Below are 27,128 nucleotides of genomic sequence, written 5' to 3'. Positions count from 1 at the left end.
TGTCCTCAGAGTTAGAAACTGAGATAAAATCCACTATATTCTGGAAATAGCCATGGGGGTGTGCCTATGAGTGTGGCTTAGAAACGGTAGGATAAATAGACACTCAGGAGTTGTGTGCATCTTGCAAAGTCATCTGAGTGGTCAGCGATCTCTGGCAGTTGGATGTGCAATTGGAGTCACTTTTTCAGAGCACCGTTCTTGTTTCTGGTCCTGTGAACTGCTTCTCAAGCCAAGTCAATTTTGTTTGATAATAAAATACCCTGACAGTATGAATGAGGAAACATGCAGCTGGAATGATTCTGGTAGATGTATTCCAGGTGATGAAACGGAAATTCAGACATACTGGTAATTTGGAAGTTTTAACAAACTCATCGTTTTGTGTTAAAAACTCTCATAATTGTAAAGTTAATTCAAAATTTTAGAATAAAAACTTCAGAATGGTTTTAAGATGTTGCTTATGTTAAACTTGCTTTGTAGAATCCAAGAGGAACGTGATGAAAGGCACAAAACAAAAGGTAGATTGAGTCGGTTTGAACCACCCCAGTCTGATTCAGATGGGCAGCGTCGTTCAAGTAAGTAGATGTTGTTTTTTATGTTAGTTTGGGCTACAAGATTTGTAGACTAAAGTGTGCATATTTTTCTTTATATCCAGTGGATGCTCCTTCAAGAAGAAACAGATCATCTGGTGGTAATACAGATTCTTTTCTTACTCAATTTAATATTGTCGTTTAAATGCATAGCAGGGATTATGACTTCTTTTTTTCTTTTTTTTTTTCTTTTCCCTGTTATGTTAGTACTGGATGATTATGCACCAGGGTCACATGATGTTGGAGATCCAAGCACAACGAATTTGTATCTGGGAAACATCAATCCTCAGGTAAGTTTGGAGCCAAGGAGTGCTCTGTTGGCATGTTTGGGTGCAGATGAATTTTCTTGCAATATTCAGTGGAATAAATGCTCTGTACATAATGCTGATAACATTAAGGTTTAGACTACCAATCACTAGCTCAGTTAAATTCTTTTTCCACTGATATCTTTTAGCATGGTGGATCATATCTCAAAAATTTGAGTATGCTCAGTTAAAAGTGCGGAGTTTTAGATTCTTGTTTTGGTGGTAGATTGCATTAGGGGGCTATCAATGAAATGTTTCTCAAGAAACTAAAAACCTTAAAGCTTTGGCATTTGAACAATAATATGAACAACTGTTCACAGAAGTGGCAAAATGTTAATTTTTACCTCATTTTCATGTAGATGAATGAAGAGATGTTATGTCAAGAATTTGGACGCTTTGGACCATTAGCGAGTGTTAAAATTATGTGGCCAAGAACTGATGAAGAAAGAGCAAGAGAAAGAAACTGTGGCTTTGTTGCCTTTATGAACAGGAGAGATGCTGAAAGAGCACTGAAGAATTTAAATGGTAAACAGATTTCTCGGTTCAGGGCTGTAATTATCTTTGCAGACTATAAGCACATTTTCATGTTGTTTTATCAGACAAGTGAGATTCTGTAATTCTGTATTCTGTAACTGCAGTAGTTACCAGGCTGGCAGTGACTTTAGTTTACACTTGACTGTTCTATTGGCAACTGAATGTTGTCAGACTATAATAATTGTGTACTGTAGTGTCCTGAAGACAGACATTGGGGGAAGATTAATAAAACATTTTGTGTACTAGACCTTTATTTGCCCATGTTGTAATCTGATAGATGTAATAACAATAATCAACATTGTAAGCGGAAGGTAAACTGTGGCAGGCAAACCTGAATGCTGCACTTAACAAGGAGAAATCTCGAGTGATGCAGAGCCAGTTTATAACATCATTGTGATGGAGGTTTTTTCCTTTCACTTTTTCAGGCAAGATGATTATGTCGTTTGAAATGAAGCTGGGCTGGGGCAAAGCTGTACCTATACCACCACATCCAATCTACATTCCGCCTTCCATGATGGAGCACACCCTGCCGCCTCCTCCGTCAGGACTGCCTTTTAATGCCCAGCCTAGGGAGAGATTGAAGAATCCTAATGCTCCAATGTTACCACCACCAAAAAACAAGGAAGATTTTGAGAAGGTAACTTACAGTACCCTGGGCCATATCTCATTCTTAAATACTACATCTGTGACAGTATTTCAATGGCTTCATAGATTTGCATTGTTCAGGATGACTTTGGCGGCCCTTAGTCTTCAAATTCTCTGGCTCCCTGCTGTAGCTCAAGGGAACCTACCTAATTCCTGAAGCTCTGTTTCAGGAGGGTTAGGGTACAGGAAATTGGCTCTTGGTTAATTTAGTCATGCTTAAAATCTGGCTACCATTTTCCCCCTCCAGGCTCCCTGGATTTTTTTCTCCTACGTCCCCCCCTTTTCTTGGCTGCCAATTTGCAGTATCTAAATTGTTTTCTTTAGAGAAAATCCTACATTTTAATTTGGGTAGCATTATTTTTACCCTAGAGAAATTGATGTATTTTGTGTAGAAGGTAATTAATCTGGACATTGAGTAAGTATTTTATGCTACTTATGGAGTCAATTTTCAAACTTTTCTTTTTGTGGAATATTAGCTGATAAAAGGGTAAGTATCTTGAAATCACAAACCAACTTGTTTTACATTTGTAAGAATTTATTGATTCTTTGAATGACACTTAAATGTTAAGGCTGTTTCTTGTAAGACTTGGGAATAAAGTAATACCAACATGATCCAAGTCAAATAGTTTAGAATCTTTTCATAAACTTAAGAACTCCTTTCTTATATGTATTCAGCATAGTTCCTATTCAGTGCCTCAATGTACATTCTGACAGGAATGTTCTGATACTTTGCAATTAGTGAACCTTTATGGTTCACTGACACAACCATTTGAATTTTGTGTAATTGCTTAGTTATAACTTCACAGCAGTGATTGCCTGCAAAGTTTGTGATAGATGTGTAGTATTTTCATTGCATATGTATATTTTTGCTTGTTACTTGTTAACAATACTCACATATTCTATGTTTATTATCTGATGTGACTTCATATACAGACTCTGTCGCAAGCCATAGTCAAAGTGGTTATCCCAACAGAAAGGTACATGTTTTTCTTTATTATTACTGATCTAAATATAGAAAATTTCCCCTTCGGAATTTTAAAGAAAAATGGTGATGTTGTGGAAAAGGTAATGGCTTGACTGAGCAATGGTGATTTTATGACACTTAAAAAAAATGTGTGTGATTTACAGTCTTAACTATTCTTGACTTAATAACTCTTTTTTTTTAAGTGAGGATAGACTTAAGTAATTATCTTTTGCATTTAATCTGAGCATTAGAGGTAGATGCAGGGTCATTTTGTGAGTGAGCACTAGTGTGAAATACTGTCTTACAGACACAGCATAAGTCCTGACATAAATCTCTGAGTACTGGGATGCAGCTGTGGGGTTTTCTTTTTAATTTGGTTTTGGTTTTGTTGGGATTTGGTTTGGTTTATTTTTGGGTTTTTGGGGTTTTTTTTTTTGACTTGTTCATTTTATAACCAGTTCAGTTGAAAATCAATTTTGATTTCTGCTGGTTTTTTTTTTTAATGCAGGAGTTAATAATTTTGGTTACTGAAAAACATACTTTTGTATTATTGCAAAGATATTTTTACATTTTGGTCCCCGTCACTGTCATGCTAGTCTAGGTGTACTCTTGCTCAGTTAAGCCAAAACCTTTTCCCAAACATAGGAACACAACACTGTTTTAAAAGTAAAGAAGCACAAAAGATTACCAAATTCTCTTTGACATTGGCCTTGGTGAGCAACACCAGCTGAACTGTCTGCGGCAGCGGGGGACCAGGAAAACATCATGGGATGGATTGGGAAAGTATACAGTTTTTGACCAGACATTGGTACGATCGGCTCCAATAAATGTGGTTTTATTATAACTGAAAAACTTTTTTTTTTTGTTGGCCAACTTAAACTAAATGACATTTTAAAATAATGCACTATCGTTTTTTTACTACACTGTCTTAATTGTCACAAAGTCCCTTTTTTCTTTTTTCGCATGGGGGGGAGGGGGCAGAAAGAGATTTGTGAAGCTGCTTATAGTGCATTAACAGACTTGTCAGTACATGCTCCAATGCACTTTATTTTTGATGGAATTTTAGGACAGTACAATTTTTGTTGGGTAGAGGCTTGAATAATTGGGGCGACCAGGAAGAGTCTTGATTTGAGAAATATTTTGAGTAGTAGAACAAGTACTTGTAAAACTGTACAGTGCTCACAGAGGAGCTGTCAGAGAAAAAGATGTGTCCGTTTTATTTACTGTAGCATTTTAAAAGCCTGTATGATAAGAACCCATGTTAAATGAATTGTATTTGAAAACATTTTTAATGATTCTTTTCCTGATGATTTTGGAAGTTGCCAGTGACAGTTGCTAAGACCATTACACAGTGAATCACATAATGCAAAAATTTTGACTGACTTCAGTGGGGTAATTTGTTTAATTATTCTCCTTAAATTAAAAATTTTCAATACTATTTTTAACATCTCATACTTAATATTTAGTAAGCAGCAAACCTTGAGTATAATCAATTTCTTTTTCTGAGAAATTCACTTCCATAGCAAAGTGCCTGTAACAATCTCTTTCAGATATGGGATGAGCTGGATCTATTTTCATACATTGGAGGTCTTCACGAAGCAGATGTGCTTGTTCAAGCATAAGCTGCTCTTACACAACTTTATTTTACTTGATGAAAGAAAAATTAGATGAAAATCGATGATTTGCAGGAAGCCAGAAGTGATCACATTGGACTTGCCTTAAAATAAATGAATGCTATAATAGCTCAGAGACTTGAGAGCTAATTGTAGATTTCTTTCTTGCTGATGTTTTCAAATACAGTTCATGTAACAAGAAGAGTCTTGCTATTTAGACTTTCAGAACACTGCTGTAAATAAAATGGCTACAGAATTGTTGAAACTATGTCCTCTTTGCAATGTTTCTGGGATTATAAAAAGCAGACATAAAAATTGAACTGGTATCTGTTTATTTGTGTAATATTTGAGGCAAATGTAGATTCAATACTAGATGGTTTAAAACAACACTTGCAGATGGCAGGGATAGGTTTCTACTACTATGTTTTTAAGTTGATTTTTTTTTTAATATAGTGCATTATATCTGTGGCAGAACTTGGAATACTCATGGTAGAAAACATTGATAAGAAGTAATAGAAAATTCTGGAACTTTACGATGTAACAATTATGGAATTTCAGTAATTAAAACAATGCTAAATGGAAATCTAATTAATTACATGTAAAGAACCAATATCCATTTGTTCCATCTAAGAAAAGAAATTAAAAAATGTAAAAATCTGTATTTTTTTTGGCTTGCATCACATTCAAAGGACACGTGCTGTGAAGCTTTTGCTATATGTAGGTAATCTGTTTTAAAAATTCAGGACCCTGTTTCCGTAAAACCCCAAAAGGGTGGAAACTGGCCATCACTATTTTTGATCAAGCTTATGTAACTGTCTCCTGTTAGTGTGCTCAGAAGTGACCCTGCCTTTTCAGATGGGGCTTGAAAAATGTGCACTCCACATCCACTTCTTGCCTGTCTCAGGATGTAGTGCTGAATGGAATGATACAGATTTTTATTTTTTTTTAATTGTGATTTGGTTCTCTTGGCTGTATGAGGGAGGGAACATGGGATGGTATGAAACAAAATGATGGACAGTTTTGTTCTCTGGCAATAGCTGAGTCTTGACCAAAAAGAGATTATCTAAATTTAGTAAAACCAGTGCCGTGTTTGGCATCAAGAAGACTATTTGCTTTTCCTTTCATACTTGAATAGTTTGAAAGCTGAATGCAGATTCTGTTGAATATTCAAAAGTATGTGTGTTTTTATTTTGAACATAATATTCAGCCACTTGTTCCCCTGTAGAACATCAGTTAACATTTCAATTTTCTAGACAATGTAGATGAGGGCTTAGTTTTTGATAGTTAATTGTATTTTGGTGTTCAGGTGCCCATATTTGTGTGTCAGGCTTCTGCTAAAGATGACATGGTTGTAGGCTAAGCTGTGGAAATTCAGGAAGGAGGTCTCTTAAATTCTTACTCCATCACTGCTAGGCATGGTTTGATTTTTAGAACGCCCGTGTCTGTGATGCAAAGCTATAATATGTTCCATGTTACCTTATCTTTTATGCAGATTTCTTAACAATACAGCAAAATAATCTCCTGCACAGTTGTAGTATCTTAGGTGGAGTGTAGTTTTATATAGTGTTAGGTCTGAATCAATGTTTCTTTAACTGTGTTATTGTTGTAGGAATTTGCTCGCTTTGATACATCGAATGATAGAGTTTGTGGTTCGGGAAGGGCCCATGTTCGAAGCCATGATCATGAACCGAGAAATCAACAACCCAATGTTCAGGTGCTTATTACATTGGTTCACTTTGAGATAACACCAGTATTTTCACTGTTGTTAATATTTTCCGTTTTTGAAATACTAATAAGACTGGTTTTTACTTTATCCATCTTTATGTGCAGATTTTAACTTTGCAAATTGCACCAATGGCTATACTGTCCTTTTATAAGGAAGAATGCACTTTTATTGCAGTTAATACTAATGTGTATATATAAATAAGTAAAATAGCACACACACATGCTGTATTATACATTTTATATTATATATATTTATAAACATTTAACACGTACATGCTCTTCTGAGGGATTCACAGTTATCAGTTGAAGCAGTAGCATACATTTTGAAAAAAGAAAAAAATCCCTTCCTTCCCCCAAACAGAGAAACTCAATGAGATGTCCACTCTTCCTGGAGTTAATTGCTAACCTTTAGCAAGAGCTGGGAGTAATTTTTCTTTTATGTCAATGCAGATAGAATTAAACTTCAGCTGACATAGGGAAGTTTTGAGAATTCTTGGCACTTGTCATTAATAGAATAAAAAAGTATCAGTTTCCAAATTTGTTTTTATGATTTTTATATATGAGGTGAGAAAATATGCAAGTCAGAATATCCTGTCCATTAAAAATGGGCTGCTTGACCCTCACATCCTCCATCAGATGTTGCCAGTGTTCTGACAGATAATTTTCTGGTGGAAAACTTCAGGTCATTCACTGTTTGATGAGTCACCTCACTGTGTAACTGCGAGCTCCTGCATCACTTGTGCTGAGGTTGCAGTTGCTCCAATAGTGACTCTTTGCACTGATGATTCTTTTGCTTTGCTGTGAGGTTGCACAGTTGTTCTTTCTGACCCTGTTGGTTCTGCTTTTAACTTCTGAGCAGTGCTGTGCCTGTGCAGAGCTCTGCTCTCTGCAGATTGCATGTGTGAGTGTGTGTGTCTGTGTAGCAGTTGCACATGTTCTGCCTGGCTATGCTGCGAGTGTACGTGATTTTAGCTGCCTTGTGTTCACGCTGCAGCTAAGGTGGGATTCTGAACAGGGTTTGTTTGGGTTTTTTTAATTGCTTCCTTTGAATTTGCGTCAGTTAAAAATTTGTAATATTCTTTGTGTCTTGTCTTTGCTCTTTGGTTTAGGTTTTTATTTGAAAACCAGACTCCAGCCCATGTGTATTATAGATGGAAGCTTTATTCAATTCTTCAGGCAAGTAGAATTTTAATGATAATTCATGGCTTCAAGCATAGTGAAGTGAAATAACACCAAAGTCAAAATACTTCTGTTTTTTTCATAGGGGGATGCTCCAACCAAGTGGAGGACAGAAGATTTCCGTATGTTCAAAAATGGCTCATTTTGGAGGCCACCACCATTGAATCCATACTTGCATGGGATGTCAGAAGAGCAAGAAACGGAAGCGTTTGTGGAGGAACCAAACAAGAAGGGTGCACTTAAGGAAGAGTATGTGCTACCACTGGTTCATAGTGCTGTTTAATAGCTGTTCTGCTTGTGTTTACCCACTGTGTTTGTGTGGTTTTAATTTGTCATCTCTTAAGTTGTCATGCTTGTCATAGTATTAGGTATGTGTCTAAGTAAGTGTCTCTTAACCTCAGTGCTTCTGATTGTACTTACTGCTCGGTACGTACGGGATTTGGTTAGGTTTGTCATCATTGCACCTTTTATTCCAATTGTTACTAACCCTTAATTGGAAAGGGATTGGGAAGATGGGAGTTTTCCCCCATTTTCTATTGCTGTCTGTAGGTGAGGATCTGTAGCACCTTTCTCAACATCGTTATGACCTCAGGAGCTAGCAGTTGCTGTAACCGTAAACTTACTCTTGCTGTTGAGCAGAAATTAAAGTCAGCAGAAATTAATTGTGCTGTTAATAACCAGCAAGAGACAGATCATCAGAGTACTTTGCTGTGAATTGTCAGTGTGCTGGGGATAGCTGTAGTGGAAATAGTGACCTGCTTTTTTTAATGTTGCTGCTGTCATTACAAATAATGTATTATTAGCATGTGGAATTTTTTTTCTTGTTTTATTCTTTTCATAATAGTTATCATACCAGTCATGCTTCTGTAGGTTTTCATACACAGTTGGTCTCTTTTGGAAAGGCTCAAAAAGAGATTCTTTAAAAAATGTTCTCTTCATATGGAGGTCAGGGAAAATTTGAAGTAATTGTTCATTTACTAGCTTTCTGAATCTAGTGTTTCTTATTCTGTAGCAGAAATTACTTGCATGCTTTAGATTTATCAATTTTGGTTTAGACCTAAACTAAATCCAGAAAGATAATTACTTTCTTAGAGATACTGATGTGCTGCATTAGGTATTTTTCAGCTCTTTTTCCTTGATTTCTGTGTGTAATCAAGACTTGAGTGAGAATTTTTTGCACTTTAAGTAATTTGGACACATAAATTCATGAACCACTGAAAGAACTCAGGCAAAGAAATACAAAAACATTGAAAATTGCTTTTCTCCTAAAGATAGAAAAACAAAAAACTGCTGTTAAATGGAAATCCCCAAAAGTACTTTTCCTTTTATATTGAAAGTATTAAAATTGCTGATATTTCAGACAGAGGGACAAACTAGAGGAAATTCTACGTGGATTAACACCTCGGAAGAACGATATTGGTGACGCAATGGTTTTCTGTCTAAATAATGCGGAAGCTGCTGAAGAAATTGTGGACTGCATTACCGAGTCATTGTCCATTCTCAAGACTCCTCTTCCTAAGAAGGTGTGAAGATTTTCTATAATCTTGTATTTTGGGGAAAGAGCTCACTTAGCAGTACGTGCATGAATTTACAAACATTGTTCCATGAGTTTCAGATTGCGTTGAGGTTTTGTACTAAAACGTGGGGTTGAATTTAAGTAGGATCTTTTCTTGTGGAATTTTGTTACTTATTTTTGTTCTTTCTGGAGTCGCTTGTAAATAATGTTCTGCCTTACTGTGAAATTGAAAACAGTGAGATGATATCTGTTCAAATGAGGCAATTAAAACTGGAATGTCATGATTCTCTTTTGTAATGCTGTGGTAATATGTTACAGTAGTTAGCACCCTATAGCATAACAGGAGGCTAATTACCTCTTAGTATGTTTATTAATAATATAGCTGTGCTACACTTAATTCTAATTTGGTACTTCCAGATAGTTTAAACTATCTTGTATTCTTTCTGGATAAATGCCTTTATTTTCAGAATAATTTAAATTTGAGTTATCTTAATTTGACCATTTTTTATTGTAGATCGCAAGATTGTATCTAGTGTCGGATGTGTTATACAACTCTTCAGCTAAAGTTGCCAATGCTTCCTACTACAGAAAATTGTAAGTATCATATTTTAGGTGATTGGCAGTTAAAACCATCTTTTATATTTGTCTCTGTATGTACATCTCTGGATAAATGTGGTTGTAGAGAAATTCACACTTTTCAGTGCTACTGCTATTACAGACTGATGGTATTTATATCTGTTTGCATGAAAATGTGTAAGATGTAGCATGTTGGTAATGCAAAAAATGTATGTGCCCTATGCAAGGGACCACTTGCATGGAACTCCCTAAAGGTGAGAATACCTCATGTGCCTCTTGACAGAAAGAGCCTGTAGATAATATTCAAGATATGGTACAATGAATAGTTCAAGCAAAGAAGTAAATTTTTGAAACAGATTTATTTTTATTAAAATGTGGGGGGGTTAACTCTCCATGAACTCTGGAGAAGGTATAAGGGGATATTATGTACTTTATTTCTGAGGTGCTGAGGATAATTTAGGAAAAATGTCCAAGGGACAGTATCTTTGTCATACAAATTGTTTGTGTCTACTTCCTGGAGTCTCTCTAATGTTAGGGCAGCATGATGGGAAATATTCAGCATGTTACAAAACGCTAGTGATTGCAATTGGTGTTTCTTGTTGCAATGTGTCTGTGTTGTGCTGGTTTATTTTTTGCACATTGTGAGAAGCTCAAGGGAAGCTGGGCAGCTGTTGCTCACTGTGCTTTCATTGAGGGCCTCACTGAATAAATTAGAATACAAGCATAACTAAGAATTTTTTTTTAAATACAGATTGAGTTTTGAGACAATTCTTCCATTCTATTTAAGGTTGTAAAACTCCTTTTATCGTCCTCCAATCTTTCCAGGGTCTATAAAGAGACTGCAGCAGATGTGAAGATCTCCCTTCACAGTTCTGTTGTTGTCCAAGGTGATTTAATATATAGTAATCATATTTGCTTTATAGTTCAGTTCATGGCTACTATAAGGATCAGAACCTTGTGCTTTTGAGTCCTGTGTCCCAGGTATTTTCATGAAATATGTATGTCCAGAAAACATATATTACCAAGTTTAACTAAAGAAATGTATATGTTTAATTCTAGTTTTGAAACAAAATTATGTCAGATATTCTCTGATCTCAATGCTACTTACCGTACAATACAAGGCCATTTACAGTCTGAAAATTTCAAGGTATGTATTTCATTGTTATTTACATGACATAGAAGTCATATAAATAGATGTTCCTGCCCAAGAGATTGCATACTATGATAGGTGGCTTAGACATCAAGGTCCCTAATTAGGCTTTAAAAAAAATAATTAAAAAAAGTTTTCTTTTGCAAGGATAGCCTTGAAATTAAGGAAGGAAATGAGCATCTACCAGCTGGAGTGTATCAGTAGATGTACAGTTGGGGAGATGAGAGGAAATTTATCTATTACTTGAATTGCAAACAAAGCCTTCTAGATTTCTTACTGTTTTTGGGCCACCTGTATTTCAATTTCAGAAATAAAGTTGGGTACTGAGTGTGGAAAGAAACTCCTGGCACAACAGCATAAAGTTACTTTTAAACATTTTTTGTGGGAGGCTTTATGTTAGAGTTCTGACCATGGGTAATTGAGAGTGATTTTTTAGATCAAATGCTCTCTGCTTCTCATGCTCAGCCCCTTTCCTTCTGTTTCCACAGTGCCTCTGCACTTCTTTTTTCTATTTGTTTTTCAATCAGAAGCTTTAAATACAATCCTTGCAGTGTAGTTAGTTTTTCTGTATTAAGTTCTTCATCCTGGTTGCCCTACTGTCTTCTGCTCTCAATTGCGCTAGATTGAGAAACAGTTTTACTTATCTGCTATTTTAAAACTTTGCTAAATCATATGATAAAGAGCAGCAGATTTGTTAAAATATATGTATCTCTTCAGTTACATTTAATGTGTCGAAATTGAACTGAAACACATATTTTCAAATACACGTCTGAAAAAAAAATTATTTGGGTTGGAAGGGACTTTAAAGATCATCTTGTTCCAACCCCCTGCCATGGGAAGAGACCCCTTTCACTAGACCAGGTTGCTCAGGGCTCCATCCAGCCTGGCCTTGAACACTTCAGGAGTGGGGCATCCACAGCTTCTCTGGGCAGCCTGTGCCAGTGCCTCACCACCTTCACACTGAAGAATTTCTTGGGAATATATAACCTAAACTGACCCTCTTTCTGTTTAAAGCTGTTCCCCCCTTGTCCTGTCACTACCTGTGCTTGTAAGAAATCCTTCTCCAGCTTTCTTGTAGCCCCTGTAGGAGCTGGAAGGGGCTCTAAGGTCTCCCCAGAGCCTTCTCTTCTCCAGGCTGAACAAAATGAAAGTAGGAACACAATTTCAGTTCAGTAATATGTATAAGCCAATGTTAATTTTATTTATTTTACAAACAGATATTTTCTCCTAGATTTGGTAGAGGCACCTGCTTTGAACATTGTGGCAGAATGAAATTTACTATCAGGATAGAACTGGCAACAGCCAGAATGCATAATGTAACAGGAATTTAAAGTGAAAATAAAACCCAAGTGAGGTTTCTTAAAATGTAGTTCCTATATACGTATTTTTGTAAAATTGCTAGTCTTGCCCAGCATGGTGTCATTGTAATATACTTCAGTATGGAACTACTTAGGAATTGTTGTCTACAGTAGTAATTCTCTGGGGTGTATTTCCCATCACGTAAAATTTCTCAATACAAATGTTTTAGCTTTTTTTTTTTCTCTTGCTTTTAGCAACGAGTAATGACATGCTTCCGAGCATGGGAAGACTGGGCAATCTATCCAGAGCCATTTCTGATCAAACTACAGAATATTTTCTTGGGACTTGTAAATATCATGGAAGACAAAGAAACAGAGGTAAGTGACTTCTGGTGTGATGCTTGCAGATGGCAGGGAAAAAAATGTGTAAGTGTGAAATAGGGCTGGTAAGGATTATTTTGCTCTCTCTTTTAGGGTGAATAAACGTTTCTTTCCTCCAAGTCCTTGCTCCTAAATAGAGGTGTAACATATTTTCAAATGCAGATACTGTTTCATCTACGTGTTTCTTTCTTGTTTGGGTGTGCTGTGGTGGAGTTATTGTGAAACTGTTTTAGAGCAAAGACTAGTGCAGAATGACAGGTATTTCCTTTGTGTTGGAAATACTCTGTAATATCTGTCTCTGAATTTTGAGTGGAATTTCAGGCATTGTAACTGTGTAGAAAGATGCCTTTCAGAACAGTGGGAGGGAGAGCTGCAGTATAATTGAAAGTGTAGCTGATGTTTCTGAGTGGAAGACCAGGGTGAACGCACACAGAGGAAGGACAGTGCCTGTACCTAAAAAGTTAGAATACACAGCTGGGTTTACAATTTGTGTCTTCCTTAAATTGGTGTTCCTGCTAAGTGGTCAATTTCAGTAAGTTTTTCATTTTACTGGTCTTGGGGAAACATTTATATCAAGTGAGTATGATTTATCTGACTGTAATTTGGCTGATTTTGAGCTACCTCAGCGTCATATCTCTTCTTTTAAATATAGGTATTGGAAAACTTCCAGTACATTGTGGACAAATTCCAAGTTCTTGCCTTTAGTTTTTTATAGGAAGATATTGTTATGTGATTTCCTCTACAATAAGCAACTATACTTGTTAGCAAAAATTGTCAAAGTTGATTTTTCAGGGGCTTTGGTATTTATAAAAGTGCTTCTTTAAAAGGAAATTATTTGATAACTGGAGGAGTAAAGGAAAGCAATGTGGATTTGTACTTGAAATAATTACATATTATTTGCTTTCAGGAAGTACCGGATGATCTTGATGGTGCTCCCATTGAGGAAGAGCTTGATGGTGCTCCACTAGAAGATGTGGATGGAATTCCTATTGATGCTGCTCCTATTGATGATCTGGATGGAGTCCCAATTAAATCACTGGATGATGATCTTGATGGAGTTCCTTGTATGAATTGTTTTAACTTTCAAATTGAATCTTCTATCTTTGATCTTTTTTTCCTGTGTAGTTTTTAGAAATACAGCCTAGAATTGATCTGGCATGTAGCTTTGTAAAATGTTGAATTGATTAATTTCAATTTGTTCTACTGCTTTTAGATAGTAATTGCTTCAGAAACACAGGAGGTGTCTTCTGATGTTACACACGTTGGGATCTAAACTCTGGTCTCTTTTCTTTGCATACATTAAGATTGTATAATCTGTTTCATTATTTAATTCTGATTGTCATCTTAGTACTTTTTGGTTTCAGCTTCTGAAGAGCTTTGCAAATTATTTTTCTGTGTCTTTCTCCACCAGTGGATACAACTGAAGACTCAAAAAAGAATGAGCCCATATTTAAAGTTGCCCCTTCGAAGTGGGAAGCAGTGGATGAATCAGAACTGGAAGCTCAAGGTTAGTTTTGAAAGTATCTTTTCTGAAGTAAACTGAAAGCATAATGTCACTTATGTAATGAATATTTTCAGCTGATCTGTGCTAAAATGCTAATGGGATTGATGTTATAACACAGGAGGCTTTTCTGTTGTGACTTGCTCACTGAAATTTTAACACAAAAAGGAAAATAGTGTATTCTTTAATGGTTACTCTATTTCAATGACCTATCAACCTTTAAAAGTAATTTCCAGTTCATTAAGAATGAATATCAAAAACAAAACAAACAAACAAAAAAATGGGGTATGTGATTGGCAGTCTTTCCAAATCTTGGTTTGAAAGATCATATTTTATGAACTGACAAATACTTGTCTGCTTTTGAAGGATTTACTGAAATGTGATATGCAGTGTGAGTGAGTAGCTCTGTGAAGAGTAAATATTCTGATAATGGGCTGTTTTGAGTATTCCTGTGAAATAGAAAATCTGTATTAAGTGCTAGATGCTAATTTTTACCGCGTTGTAATTCATATTATATCTTATATATTAGATTCTATATATTTTACTATATTACAAATACTAATTTTCAGATTGAGTGGTAGGTTTTTCTGTTGTTAAAATTATCTTACTGTCTCTCCTAGCTGTTACTACTTCTAAGTGGGAGCTTTTTGACCAACATGAAGAATCTGAGGAGGAGGAAATTCAAAAGTAAATACTTCTTAATTCTAATGAAAACATACTTATTTTGCATATCTGAAGTTGAGTGTCTTTGGAGCTCCTTGTAAGATAGATACGTATTACAAAAGTAGGGCAAAAAAGAAATTTTGAAAGTAGGAAAATAAGAAAATGGAGAAAAATCAACATTTTAGTGCAGCATGCTTTCAGCCCCCCTGATTTTTTTCTAACATGATAAATTACACCTTTTGGTAGAGTTGTTAATTGTGATCTTTAAGTTTATGCTGATTTGAGAATTTAGCATCAAATAGTAAGAACTAAAGTAGTAGTATAGAAATCTTGCTATCAAGTATATATTAATGGATCTAAACCTCTGCCCTTTGCTTTTGAGACAAGCACAGTGAGTAGTGTTCTGAGGTGTAAGTTTTGTTGGATGCTGGTAGAGGCTCCCTGCCAACAGAAGTTGGGTTTGAGTTGTCTTTTGTGCTCTTTAGGCAGCTGAGAGCATCTGTTAGTGTATACAGATCCTGCAGCACTCTAGTGCCTAATCTGGGAATACAGTTTTGGTATCTGCCATGTCTCAGGTTTATCTCCCAAAAGCAAGAGAAGTAAATTTTGTTCTTCTGTTAAACTTATTATACCTGAAGAGCACCATTACAGCATTTTGAGATTCTGCTGTGGGGGAGTGGATTTGTTTTGTAGCCCAGGTAGATATGTATTTGATAACTGTAAATTTCATTAATTCTTCTGCACTCTGTTTCTGTGAAAAGTGTAAATTGTGTGAGTAATAAAAACTTAACAATTGAATTAAATGAAAAATAGACCTGTCTCACAGATGGAGATTAATGTGTTGCTGCAGACTTTTACATAATCTAACTTAACAGATTTCAAAACCAAGAACTCATCAGAGAAACTAAGTAGGAGAAATAGTACATTTCATATATACTTAAGATATCTCTTACATCTAAGTTAATTCTGTATGTTTTCTGTAAAGTCAAGAAGAAGAAAGTGAAGATGAAGAAGACACTCAGAGTTCTAAGTCAGAAGAACAACACATGTATTCCAATCCTATTAAGGAGGAAATGCCTGAATCCAAGTCGTCAGTCAAATACTCAGAAATGAGTGAAGAAAAGCGTGCCAAACTCCGAGAGATAGAGGTGAGCATGGGGTGTTTTGTGCCACCCTTCTGTACCTTTCTAGTCCTCACCCCACCCCGAGTTCTCTACATATGATGGGGAGTTATTTTTACTGGAATAATTACAGTTCTGTTATATAGTGGGTTTTACTTTAGTCTGGTGTATTTTTGTAAAGGTATATTTGTTCACACCCTTACCTTGCCTGGTTTTGACTTTGGAAATAATGCAGGAAAAAAAAGAAAAATAGAGTCAGGGGACATTGCACATTGAGACTAACTGTTCCTTTTCAGTGTTCTGTTTCAATACCACTGGTAGCTTTAGATTGCTTGGGTCCCCTTACACTTTCCTCCCCTTGGCAAATGGGATTAACTTCTGGATGTGGCTCTAGTCCTCTACCTTTCTTGTTTTCTCTGTTTCTTGCCTTGAAGTGTCTGTATTTTACTGCATTTAGCAGTATCTCTTGTCACTGTTTCAGCCATCAAACAAAGGAGTAGATACTGCTAACCCGTGTAGTAGTGGAATGGAGGTATTTCAATGAAGCCCTGCTTGCAGTTCATAGGTGTCACTAGTTCTTCTCTCCTTTCCCCAAGAACAGGCATTAGTGTAGCTGTTAAATTTGATCAGCAGAGGTTGTTATGTCTTTATTCTGGAGTCTGAGCTTGTGGTCGACTGAGAAGGTAACTAGAACTGGAATTTAGCACAAGCTTTGTCTAGCAGTGAAGCCTTTCTGAAACACACTGCCATGCAACATCAGGTTTAGAATTGTATGTGACTTTCTGGCTTGTATTCAGTGTTCAGACTCGAGGGACATTGAATACCAGAATTCTTGTACCTTCTGTTCAGTGCATTCAAATGATATTAAGAAGCTGCTAAATGCTTATTGCTGTTGTAGCATCTCCAAGTGACAGGTGATAACCTGGGTAATGTTTTGAAGGTGGAATTGTGGCTGCATACCTGTTTATGCTGTAATGTGCTCATTAGCTCAAGTCAGATGTTAACAAAGCCCCATAATACTCTTGTAAGATGTTCAGCCAATAGTATTTTAAAATGTCACAAGTGTTGTTTTTCTCATATATGCCTCCCTTTAACTATTCCAATTTTATTGAAATGAATAGACTCTCACTAAGCACTTAGGAATCTCTTGCTTTGCACAGCAGTTTGAACATTAATGAAATATAGCCATATTAAGTGAGTAAATTCTGAATGTGAGAAGCTGAATGGGATTTATGTCTGACCTGACTCATGGTGGCAGTATTTTTGTAGAAAATACATTTTGTTAGACTAATGAAAGTAGAAGTGAAACTAATTTTTGTGTTGCTGTAATACTGATTGTAGCAGTTAGTTATGGAAAGGGCTCCTTTCAGATTGAGTATCTGTTTTATAGATGTTATCTGGGCAGTTGTGGAGGCAGATTAGGCAGTGATGTGCCATAACCATTGTCAGTTTTACACTGCACAAGTGTTTTAAGTTCTTTCATCAGTGTATTCTGTCAGTAAGAGTTTTAGGTGGAAAATATTTGAGCTTTTCAAGTGCATGTTTGCATTTTATTCTTTTTGATAAGTAAATTACCATCTTGGTTTCTTGGTTTTTTGGAATTGCCAGAAGAGGAAAACAATTCCTTTCCTTTTTGAGAACATTTCAGACACTATGTAGGAGTATTTAAAATTTTCCTCAAGTTTGTCTTTGACAGGAAGGTACTCCCTGTACTACTTCAAAGCATTCACACTCACGGTTTCTTCTTAGTGTGTACCCAATCCCTGCCAAAACCCACATCCATTATTAAATTTGAGGGAAGGAACTGAGGGAAAAACCAACTGATTACTAGCATTAATAATTGGGCAATCTAACATGCACTGTAAAAAATGTTGTGTAAAATATTTGGCAAAAAAGTTGGTGAAGTCTTATTCCCTAGCTACACAGTGACTGCTAGGGAAGCTGAAAAACATTTTTTCACACATTTTTTGGAAATTCATTAATACAAACAACTATTCTTTCTCTTGGCACAGTTAGTAAATTAAGCTTGTTAGCTGGAAGGAGAAAGTGAAGTAACAAACAAGCTTTGGCCTCAACCATCAGACTGGTGCCATCAGAGGAGGCAAGTTAGTAACCTTTTGTTTGCCTTCCCTCATAGCCCTGTTAACCCTTCTGAAGTGTGAGTTCTTTCCAGAACTTAGCAGGAGCAGAGACTTTCCTGTAACTCAGAAGAACAGTATTTTCTCAACTTTTTTCAAGTATGGAAAGATTTGCACTTTGCTTATATTGTAACTCAAATTTCAGAATGGTCTTTATGGTGCTGTGTGTGTCTTTCTTCCCCCATGGGACATCTAAAAGAAAGGTGTATTCCTCTTTATAAAGAGACCTTAGTGCTATGAACTGGTAGAAAAATGGGAATTTTATTATTTAAATTGTTCATTGAGCATGTTCCCTTAGAGTGTACAAGTACTCACAGACTAAATGAAGCAGCATAGTCCTCTTTGGACCTTTCTCTAAGGTGTCTTACTTCTGTCTCCTTGCTGCACTAGATTTGATAATCCTACTCCAAAAAGCACAGCACAGGCTTCATCTGCAGCAGGAGGCACTCGGCTCTTCACAAATCCAGACATGTCAGTGCTTCCAAAAGGGTCAAACAGGATTTTAGTCTGTTTCAGTAGCTGGCTTTACTCACTTTTGTGTTGGCCACCTGAGACCTCAGAGCAGTGTTTGAGTGAGGTAGGAGATGAATGGTGTGGAGTGTTGCTGTGGAACCTTTCTGCTGGTACTCCGAGCTGCAGGAGGGGCAAGGTCGGGTGCTGTTACACTGCTCTGTGTCTGTGCTCTGTCAGTACCTCCCTGCCCTGTGCACAGAGACACTCCACACCAAACACCCCCTGCCCCCTCATGGTATTTGAGGTCCAATTTATATTTCTTCCAAGAGCCAAAGAAGTTTTCCTGGATGTCACAAAGGAAAGGTGGTTGCCTTTGTCAAGAAGTTCCGTGCAGTTTCCATATTTCTTTCTCTGGATTATGATGCTTAGTGTGCAGAATACTCAACTTTTGACTATTTGTTTGTCAGGTCACAGGAGCTGTCTGTAATCATCACTAGAACAATATAACCCTTTGGTTTTTGCATTCTGTGGAGGTTTCTGTAGCTGGCTCATTTGAAGCTACTGCGAAACAGCATAAAGATACCCTACTAAATATCCTACTGATTGTGGCTTTATAATAACAATAAAGCCACAAATTGATGAGACAAATTGGCTTTTGCTTAACCAATAGTTTCGCTATTTGTAGCAGTTGTTTCTTTGAAGATGATGACTACTCAGAAGAGTCTGGTCTATTTTAAATCTTTGCCTCTATTTCTGTTTTACACAAAGCCAAAAGCAAGGAATTGCCTAGCTCCAAGACACTTGGCAACCTGTGAGTGTGATTGAGTATACCAGAGGGCTGTTACGGCAGAAGGGATATTTCACATGTGTGTGTCAGTATATCTGTCATCTGTTGTTGATAATGTTGTAGCTGCAGAAATTCCAGTATTCATAGACTTGTTGGAAAAATCAAGCTTTCAAGGAAATACTTTGCTCTGCTTCTGGCAAAATCCAGGACTTGTGACAGCCATTGTTGGGGCAAGAGTGTTCTAAAGAAAACCAAAGCACTTTGGTTTGTTTGGATGTCTGTCCTGTCTCTTAGTCTGCATTTGAGTGCAATTCCTTACCAAGTAGAACTTCCTGTCTTTCATCAAGCATCTAGTGGTTAGCTTCCTTGTTCATCCTAATATGTAGCATGCAGCTAATTTATCTCAAAGTAGTTATGTTTGAACCTGGCCACTCTTGAGTTCAGAGGCTGTGTAACTGTGGAGTAACCGCTTGTGAAAAAGCCTTTTTGCACTGAATACCCTGTGCGTGGACTCAGACAGTATCAGCAGAAGATTAGAAAACCAAGAACAGTTTTTGGAAGCAGATTAGTTTTAAGTAAGGGAGGCTACTGCCAGCACACCTGTTGGTATCGAAGTGGAAAAAGCAGAGCTTCGGTTTGCAGCAGCCTGGTTTGGTTTCCCTGAGCCATGGTAGAGAAACATTACCCTTTCCTTTAGCTTGCTCGCTTCCTAGGTGGGCTGTAATCAAGGCCTCAGCTTCTAGCAGAGGCTGATCCTTTTAAACTCTGCTTAAATGAGTTCAAGGAGAGAGGGAAGAAGTCTTCAGGTGAGAGCCAGTAGACAAGAGGAATGCTGTGGAGTGTTTGTCTTGAGCTCACAGGAGAGAGCTCCTCGCGTTAGTGAGAAATGTGATCCTGCTGGAGCATTAACTAGGGATTGCTCACAGCAACTCCAGTGATACCTGACACTTCTGCATTGCAGTCTCTGAAGACTGTAAACTCTGCTCTGGGAGGCTGCTCTAAGGAATTACTATTGCAAAGTTACAGCACATGGATTTGAAAAGGTTTTCCTCTTTCATTTTATCATGCATATTACTGACTTCAGGGGTAGTCTGGATAAAAGTCAGTGTATTTATTCCTAAAAAAATCAGCAGGCTTAACAGTTCCTGTCTGTTGAACAAGAATAGTTATAGAATAACCAATGCAATGAGAATATGTTAATTCAATCTCAGTGCAGATTTACAAAGTGAAATGCTTACAAAATTCATCAATTATATGCTTAAGCAGATTTAAGCCTAAGTATTAAGGATTTCTTTCTCCTGGAGTATCTTGAACTGTGTGATAGAAATATGAGCATCCCATACTCTGCATGGAAAGACCGTGAGAAGAGTGTTCACTATGGCCAGGATACAATGAGCAGTGAAATGGTGAAGGGATGTAACCAAGCATCTAAGTTCAAATAGTAATTATGAGTGGTGGAATTTTTTAAAGAATTTTTTTGTGGTTTTTGGAACTTTCTTTTAAAACACTGTTTACAGTGATGATGTATGAGAGCAAATAGCAAAAGCCTCTGTACATCACAGTGTAGGATGAGCTGATCTGATTAACTGCTCACCTCTGCTGGGTGAGGAAACATCCTGATCCTGTGAGCTTTAACACTTGCTCATTCTTGCCCTGACCCAATACATCTCACTGAGGGAGGGAAGATTTAAGCTGGGGAGGAGGATGAGCATCTGGTTTATGGAAGGCTCAGCCAAGCACTGCAGTTGGCGCAAGGGAAGGGTGGAAGGGGGACCCTGTGCTTGGAGTGCAGGAGTGGAGAAGGAAGGTGGAAGAGCCTGATCTTTCTGTAGTGAGCTGCTGATACCATCTCAGCACTTTGTAACACTAAGTCACATTTTCCAGGGGCTGTACTAGAGCTCATTTCCTCTGCCCACAGCATATTTTAAAAGGAGTTGGTTTACATGGGTTCAAAGGGAGATACAGCGATTGCGTGGAGGAGAGATCCATCCATGGCTGGTCTGTAAAAGACCACAGCTGTCTCAGGAAACTGTATGATCCTGCCATAGCTGGACTCTGGGGAGTTGTTAAATGAGGTGTTACCATACTGTAGGCTATTCCTTTTTTCTCTCTTCTCGAGGCACCTGCTAATGACCACCTTCAGCCCCCTATTCCACCCACAGTTTCTGGAGAAGTTACATGCAAATAATTCCCCTTGCTATTTTAAACTTCCTGCCAACAGTGGGTTGTGCGCCATGCATGTCAGCATTTTTTTGCTTCCAGTTTAGCTTATTAAATCAGGTAAAGCCTGTTGGTTGGATTCCTAGTTTATTTTCACTCAGGTTACTTAGGGCTATTAGACGTAGGTTTCCTTGCATTCAAAATATGGTTAGACAGAGACTGTCACAGTTTTGTTAGCTAAAAATATAAAGAAATAAAATCTTATGAGGATGAAAATTTTTTGTGGAGTTCTGTTGGTTTGGGATTTTGTTTGTTTGTTTTGTTGTTTCAATTGTCTGGGTTATTTAGTTGGAAAAACAAAGTTAAAGTCTTATGGGCATATTCATAACATGACAGCTTCCTGCATCAGCTGAGCCTCCTCTATACTCCTCCTGTTTGGCACTGAATGTGCTGAGCAACTGATGACCTTGGAGTTTGCAGGGTGGTAGGGAATGCTATCCTGATTCCTTACCAGAACAGCTGGTTCACAGTGACACTGAGTATATGGTTCCAAAAGATATTTCTGCCTTTGAAACTCTGCGTTTGAAGGGGGGAGAAGAAAAACATGTCTTCATAGGTGTTATGTGATAAATGATGGTGACAGTTTGCCAGTGGCTGAATTGTAAGAAAAAATGCTCAACTGCAGGTAGAGCAGGCTCTGTAAGTGAGGGAGGCAAGCAGAACATGTGACAGAAATTTACTGTGGTGTGCTTTTTAAATTTTTTTCCCCCCAAGCAAGTTGTTCCCTTATATATGAGACTAAAATGAAGAATGTGGTGTAACTGAGGGGAAAGGGGGATCCTGTTCAAAACAGTGTTATCCTTGCTTGGGTTTTATGTTTCTTAACATACTCGTGATTTGTTTTTGTGATACCTTTCTGTCTGTAATTGGAAGGGCTGATTAGATCTGGTCTGCTGGATTTTTGAGAGGGAAGAAAAAGCCTTTAGAGTTTGATTTTGTGACTACTTCATATTAAGGAATTGAGGACCTGGAGAATAAGAATCCTTTCAGATAATCAAAATGGACACAGTTGAAAAGTCTTTTCCTTTCTGTGTTTTCAGTGTGGAAGAATTAAATATTTTTAAAGAGAAAACAACTTTGTGTGTTTGCTAAAAATAAAACCTCTAGCACTTGAAAAAGCTACTGATATATATGGTGTTGGGATTGGAACAGGAAGTGCAGGAGGGTCAGAGCATGAACATTTGGAAGAGGGCTGACAAATACAACCTGAATTACTACCAAGCTCTTCCCTTCTTGCCCAAAAAAGGGACACCTTCTCCTTCAGAAAACTGAAGGATTGTTTGTGCAAGGACATGTCTCTAGGAATAAAGAATTGACAAATGGTAGAGATGGGAGTGAAGTTTCTTTATGCGAATCAGCTACATCTAGACCAAAAAAAAACCCAGCCCCAAACCAAAAAACAACTCACAAAAAAGAACACATAGAAAAATTCTGACATTTGCTTAACTTTGTGACTCTGTTGAGGATACTGCAGCAAATTTAGTGGTACGCAGCACTTGGGAACTGAATTTGGTTGCTAAGCTTGTTAGCACATGAAAAAGTATTATGTTAGTAAAAATCAGTTCTTTCAAATCAGCCACTCTGTGCAAACAACCCTGAAGAGGAGATGCATTGTCTTATGTCCTAATTATGTCAGTCATTTGATTTTAACATTTAGGGTTAAATGGAAAAAAAAGGCAGTTTCCAAAGGAAACTTTGAAGTAGACAAGAGAAGTTGAAAGAATATATTGACACGTGCAGTAAGTGATTTCATTTTGAAAGAAAAAAACCCCAGATAACGACCTGAGAAATACAAGGGTGCAATGTACTAATGATGGGAACAGAATTTAGTAGAATAACAGAAAAAAATTCCCTCTATTTTTAGTTCTCACCATGTCTGTAAACAACTGCAGGTGCCTGCAGATGAGTGTGCGGTTTTGTTACTTTGATCCAGTTTAAATAAATTTAGTATCTCTGTGCACAAGCTTGTATAGAAGCAATGAAGAACACAGGTTTGTAATAATCATGGAAATTTCATTTTCAGCCACCTGCCTAACTGGATACTAGTAAGCCAAATAATCTGATGGTCAGTATTTTTTTTACAGCTTAAGGTGATGAAGTTTCAGGATGAGTTAGAGTCTGGGAAAAGACCCAAGAAGCCAGGCCAGAGTTTTCAGGAACAGGTTGAACACTATAGAGACAAGCTGCTCCAGAGGGTAAGAAACTGTTCTTTATGTTTGCCTCTGATTTTGTGATAGGCTTTTATTGAGTTTATCAAATGTAAGGTGGCATTAAACGTAACAGCACATGGTTCTTGTTAAAATACTACTGTAATGTCAAACTGCATGTTTAGGTCCAACACAGAATACAGAATACATACAATCTCCTTTTTTAATCAAAATACTGTAGTATTTCCCACTGTGCAGCTGGGTATCATAGAGTGTATAGAAACCTTAGAGACTTTCTGGATCTACTGCGTGAAGCAAACTGTTGGGTGTGGGAAAGGAAAGGGACAGCTGTTGAAGTGTTGAAGGTGTTCATCAGACTTTCCATTTTGCTTTTAGTAATTGGTCTGTTGTGCTAAAGGTTTCTCAAGGAAGGGAGAGAATAGTTTTTAGCAGCATATATTTCTGCTTCTCCAGTGTCTAAGTTTCCTTAATAATTCCAGCTCATCCATTCACCCAAATGTGACTAATTCTGTACCAGGACCGTTTTTAATAGTCCTCTCTGGACCATAAAGTCAGAGAGGTTTAAGAAGTTAACACCTTATGTGTGATATTATGTGATCTCAAACCTTTGAAACATGATGAAAAAACATAACCTCTTTGGACATTGCGTTTAGTGAGAGGGTAAGTAACAGTTGCTTTTCCGATCTGGTTTCACAGCCTGACAGATCAGTGATGAAATTAGGTACCCATGCAGTTCCTTGGAAGCTAAGTACAAATAAGCAGCTTCCACCCGGGGTTTTCTGTCACTTGTTATTTTATTATTTGGTGCTCAGTATCTGATTAATTCACAGTACCTTGAAGACTTGTAAAAATTAGGTAAACTGATCCCTGAGGGAGATGTACACACTGGAGGTTGATATTAGCAGTTAAGACTTCATAAGACTTTTTAAAGTAACTTTCTTTTTAAATGTAGTTGTATCATAAAACTTTCCACTTTCTTGGTGTTTTCCATAAAAGAAATTATTTGTACATTAAGCACAGAGTGCTTAGTGAGACAGTAGCTTAAATAAACAGAAATTGATTATAACAACCCTGATAACGTTTTAAATGTCTTGTGTTGAATTAGTTCAACCAGCTCACAGTATTTTGGATTTTTAATAATTGTCTCTTTCACTTTCAAGGAAGAAAGAAGTATTTAATAATAATTACAGCCATTCTTTAAAACAATAGTAATTCTGTTGTTAAGGGAATAACTTAATCTTTTGCTTTAATGCCATAATAAAGTTAGTTTTTATAATAGTAATGTAATACTGATTCTGATTACATTTCCCTTGAACTTGGTGGTTGGTCATTCTTTTTTGTCAAACTTACAATAAGCTTTCCAAGAGTAATTTCCCAGCAGCATTGTATATTGTTTAGAAGCTAGAAACTTAGAGCTAGTTAAAATAGTGTTTGTTCTTATTTATCAGGATGAAACACTTAGTTATGCTATCAAATAAACTAGGCACATCTTGAGAGTGCAGTGATTTTAGAGATACCTAACAGCAATTTGTAAGAGTAGGTGTGAGGATAAGGAGCACTTCCAAGTTTTACTGCTAAGTCTTCCCTGTAAAAAGAATGTGAGACCAGATGAGTATAAATGTTCTGGTATTTCCTGCACTTATCTTACCTCCCCTCCCTCTACTTTTTTTTTCGTTTTTTTGTTTTTGCTCCACCATCCCCCCTTTCTTCCATTTAGCTAAATCACCCCTTCGTTATCTTCTTTATGGGGTATGCAGGGAATGTCTGTTTACTTTTTACCATGGAAGGAATTTTTTTTAATGCCAGTACTAAAAACTAAATAATCTGATCTCTGTGAGATCAGACTTGCTGGTGAGGTTTATTTTGTATAACTAATTTTCTATTTGACAGACAGACTAGGTGTGCTCAGAGTATATCTTTTCTTTCCAAATGGTCCTGTTGATACCTAGAAATGGACTATAGTTGTTTGGTTTTGACAGAGTAGATGTTATTGCAGAATCTTGTTTGTATTTTTGTTTTGTCTTTAGAGAGCTTCTAGTTATGAGAGTGTATCAATTCTCAGTCTGGATTAATGAGGATGAATGCATATGTTTTAAGTAGAAAGCGGATTCTGGTATTCTTCCATGTTTAATTTAGTTTAGAAAATCTATTACAGCTATAATATTTCCCTGAAATTTGTAACATTGAAGACTGTTCATTTCCAGTTAGATACTCTGGTTTTCTCACTCGTCCCTCACATTTTTATTAGTGTTTGTGTTCCAGTAAATGTTTGTGCTGTGTACCAAGCAGGAGGAAAGGGCTGAAGTGCTGGTAGGATGTGACCATTAGTTCAGATCATGTGCTGGGTTCATCAGTGCTCAGTGCTTTTATGCTGTTTGTGATTAGCTTGATTGCTTCTAATAATTACTCACACCTTATCTGAAATCATGAGTGCATCTAATAATCTAGGAAAAAGAAAAAGAAATGGAAAGAGAACGGGACAGAGACAAAAAGGACAAGGAGAAGTCTGAGACCAGGTCCAAAGATAAGAAGGAGAAGGAGGAATGTACACCAACACGAAAAGAGAGGTATGGCTCTCCTTGGGGTAAAGTGGATGGGAGGAAAACCCTCACAGCATCTTTGTATATGCAATGGCCGCCTGGAAATTACCTTGTATCATGCATCTGATTTTAAAAGAAAACACAAAACCACCCAACAAAACAAAAAAACAAACAAAACTCACACTTTGGCTATTAAAACATACTCCAAAATGTTAAAGGATTTGTCATTTTTACCCTGCTCCAAGTGAAGCACCATTTCCCCTTTGAACAGAGTTGCCCTTTGGCTCATCTGTGCCCTGGGGAAACATGGTGAAGTGATGACCAGTTGCAAACGGGGTAAACTCTCTTGTAGGAGTGAATTGCCTGCAGTGTCTTAGTCACAAAAGTGTCCTGAGGACAGACCACAGATGATACGATGTGGTTTAAATGTTACACATCTCATAGTGCAGATCCTTCTGAACAGCTGGGTTTGGGGTAGTTGATTATACTCTCTGATCTTCCAATGCTTGCGTAGCCACACTGTGCTGTGGTTCTAAGTGTAGGTGGGGTAAAATGCCTTGCTTTTCAGGGAGCTGTGACAGAATGTTTTTACACTACAGAATGACTCAGAGGCCTTAATTTTTTTTCAAGCAGAGAAAATCTGTTGCACATGTTAAACTTGACTGTTTTGTTTTACTAATAAAAAGCCTACAATATTTTAATTACTTGAAAATATTTGACACTACATTGGCTAAGGAAAATGCATGCAGAAAGGAGCAGATTTTCTTACTGTACGTTTTCCCTTCGTGTGTGTGTGTGTGTGTGGCTGTCCCTTGCCCAGGAAAAGGCGGCACAGCACATCCCCCAGCCCATCCCGCAGCAGCGGCAGCCGCCGAGCCAAGTCGCCGTCGCCCAAATCGGAACGCTCCGAGCGCTCCGAGCGCTCCCACAAGGAGAGCTCCCGCTCCCGCTCCTCACACAAAGACTCACCCAGAGATGTCAGTAAAAAAGGCAAAAGGTGAGCTGGTATCTTCTCTGTTTCAGGAAGTTGGTGGCTGTGTTTGGTTGAGGGTTTGGGGAGTGTG

At 37.3% G+C, this 27,128-nt stretch overlaps 1 protein-coding gene across 6 annotated transcripts in view; it reads left to right on the top strand.

Moving 5' to 3' along the window:
• Nucleotides 1–27,128, top strand: part of U2SURP (U2 snRNP associated SURP domain containing) — a 54,297-nt gene that overhangs the window by 25,449 nt on the left and 1,720 nt on the right. For 4 of the 6 annotated variants that reach the window (XM_085069504.1, XM_085069507.1, XM_085069505.1 and 1 more), the window contains 20 exons: nt 478–572; nt 653–688; nt 795–877; nt 1,252–1,417; nt 1,852–2,063; nt 3,005–3,048; nt 6,258–6,362; nt 7,483–7,549; nt 7,638–7,801; nt 8,913–9,075; nt 9,583–9,662; nt 10,704–10,791; nt 12,348–12,470; nt 13,381–13,537; nt 13,885–13,980; nt 14,595–14,661; nt 15,623–15,785; nt 23,441–23,551; nt 25,973–26,091; nt 26,885–27,061. In XM_085069504.1, the coding sequence (XP_084925630.1) occupies nt 478–572; nt 653–688; nt 795–877; nt 1,252–1,417; nt 1,852–2,063; nt 3,005–3,048; nt 6,258–6,362; nt 7,483–7,549; nt 7,638–7,801; nt 8,913–9,075; nt 9,583–9,662; nt 10,704–10,791; nt 12,348–12,470; nt 13,381–13,537; nt 13,885–13,980; nt 14,595–14,661; nt 15,623–15,785; nt 23,441–23,551; nt 25,973–26,091; nt 26,885–27,061 (2,316 nt within the window). The remainder of the gene's footprint in view (nt 1–477; nt 573–652; nt 689–794; nt 878–1,251; nt 1,418–1,851; nt 2,064–3,004; nt 3,049–6,257; nt 6,363–7,482; nt 7,550–7,637; nt 7,802–8,912; nt 9,076–9,582; nt 9,663–10,703; nt 10,792–12,347; nt 12,471–13,380; nt 13,538–13,884; nt 13,981–14,594; nt 14,662–15,622; nt 15,786–23,440; nt 23,552–25,972; nt 26,092–26,884; nt 27,062–27,128) is intronic. The other 2 variants (XM_085069506.1, XM_085069503.1) reach the window with 1 other exon arrangement.

The sequence above is a fragment of the Lichenostomus cassidix genome, chromosome 9 (genome assembly GCF_008360975.1).
Source record: "Lichenostomus cassidix isolate B80296 chromosome 9, HeHo_3.0, whole genome shotgun sequence".
Lineage (NCBI taxonomy): Eukaryota > Metazoa > Chordata > Aves > Passeriformes > Meliphagidae > Lichenostomus > Lichenostomus cassidix.
Note: the sequence above shows the minus strand (reverse complement) of the source record. Positions and strands in the feature narration are given on the sequence as shown.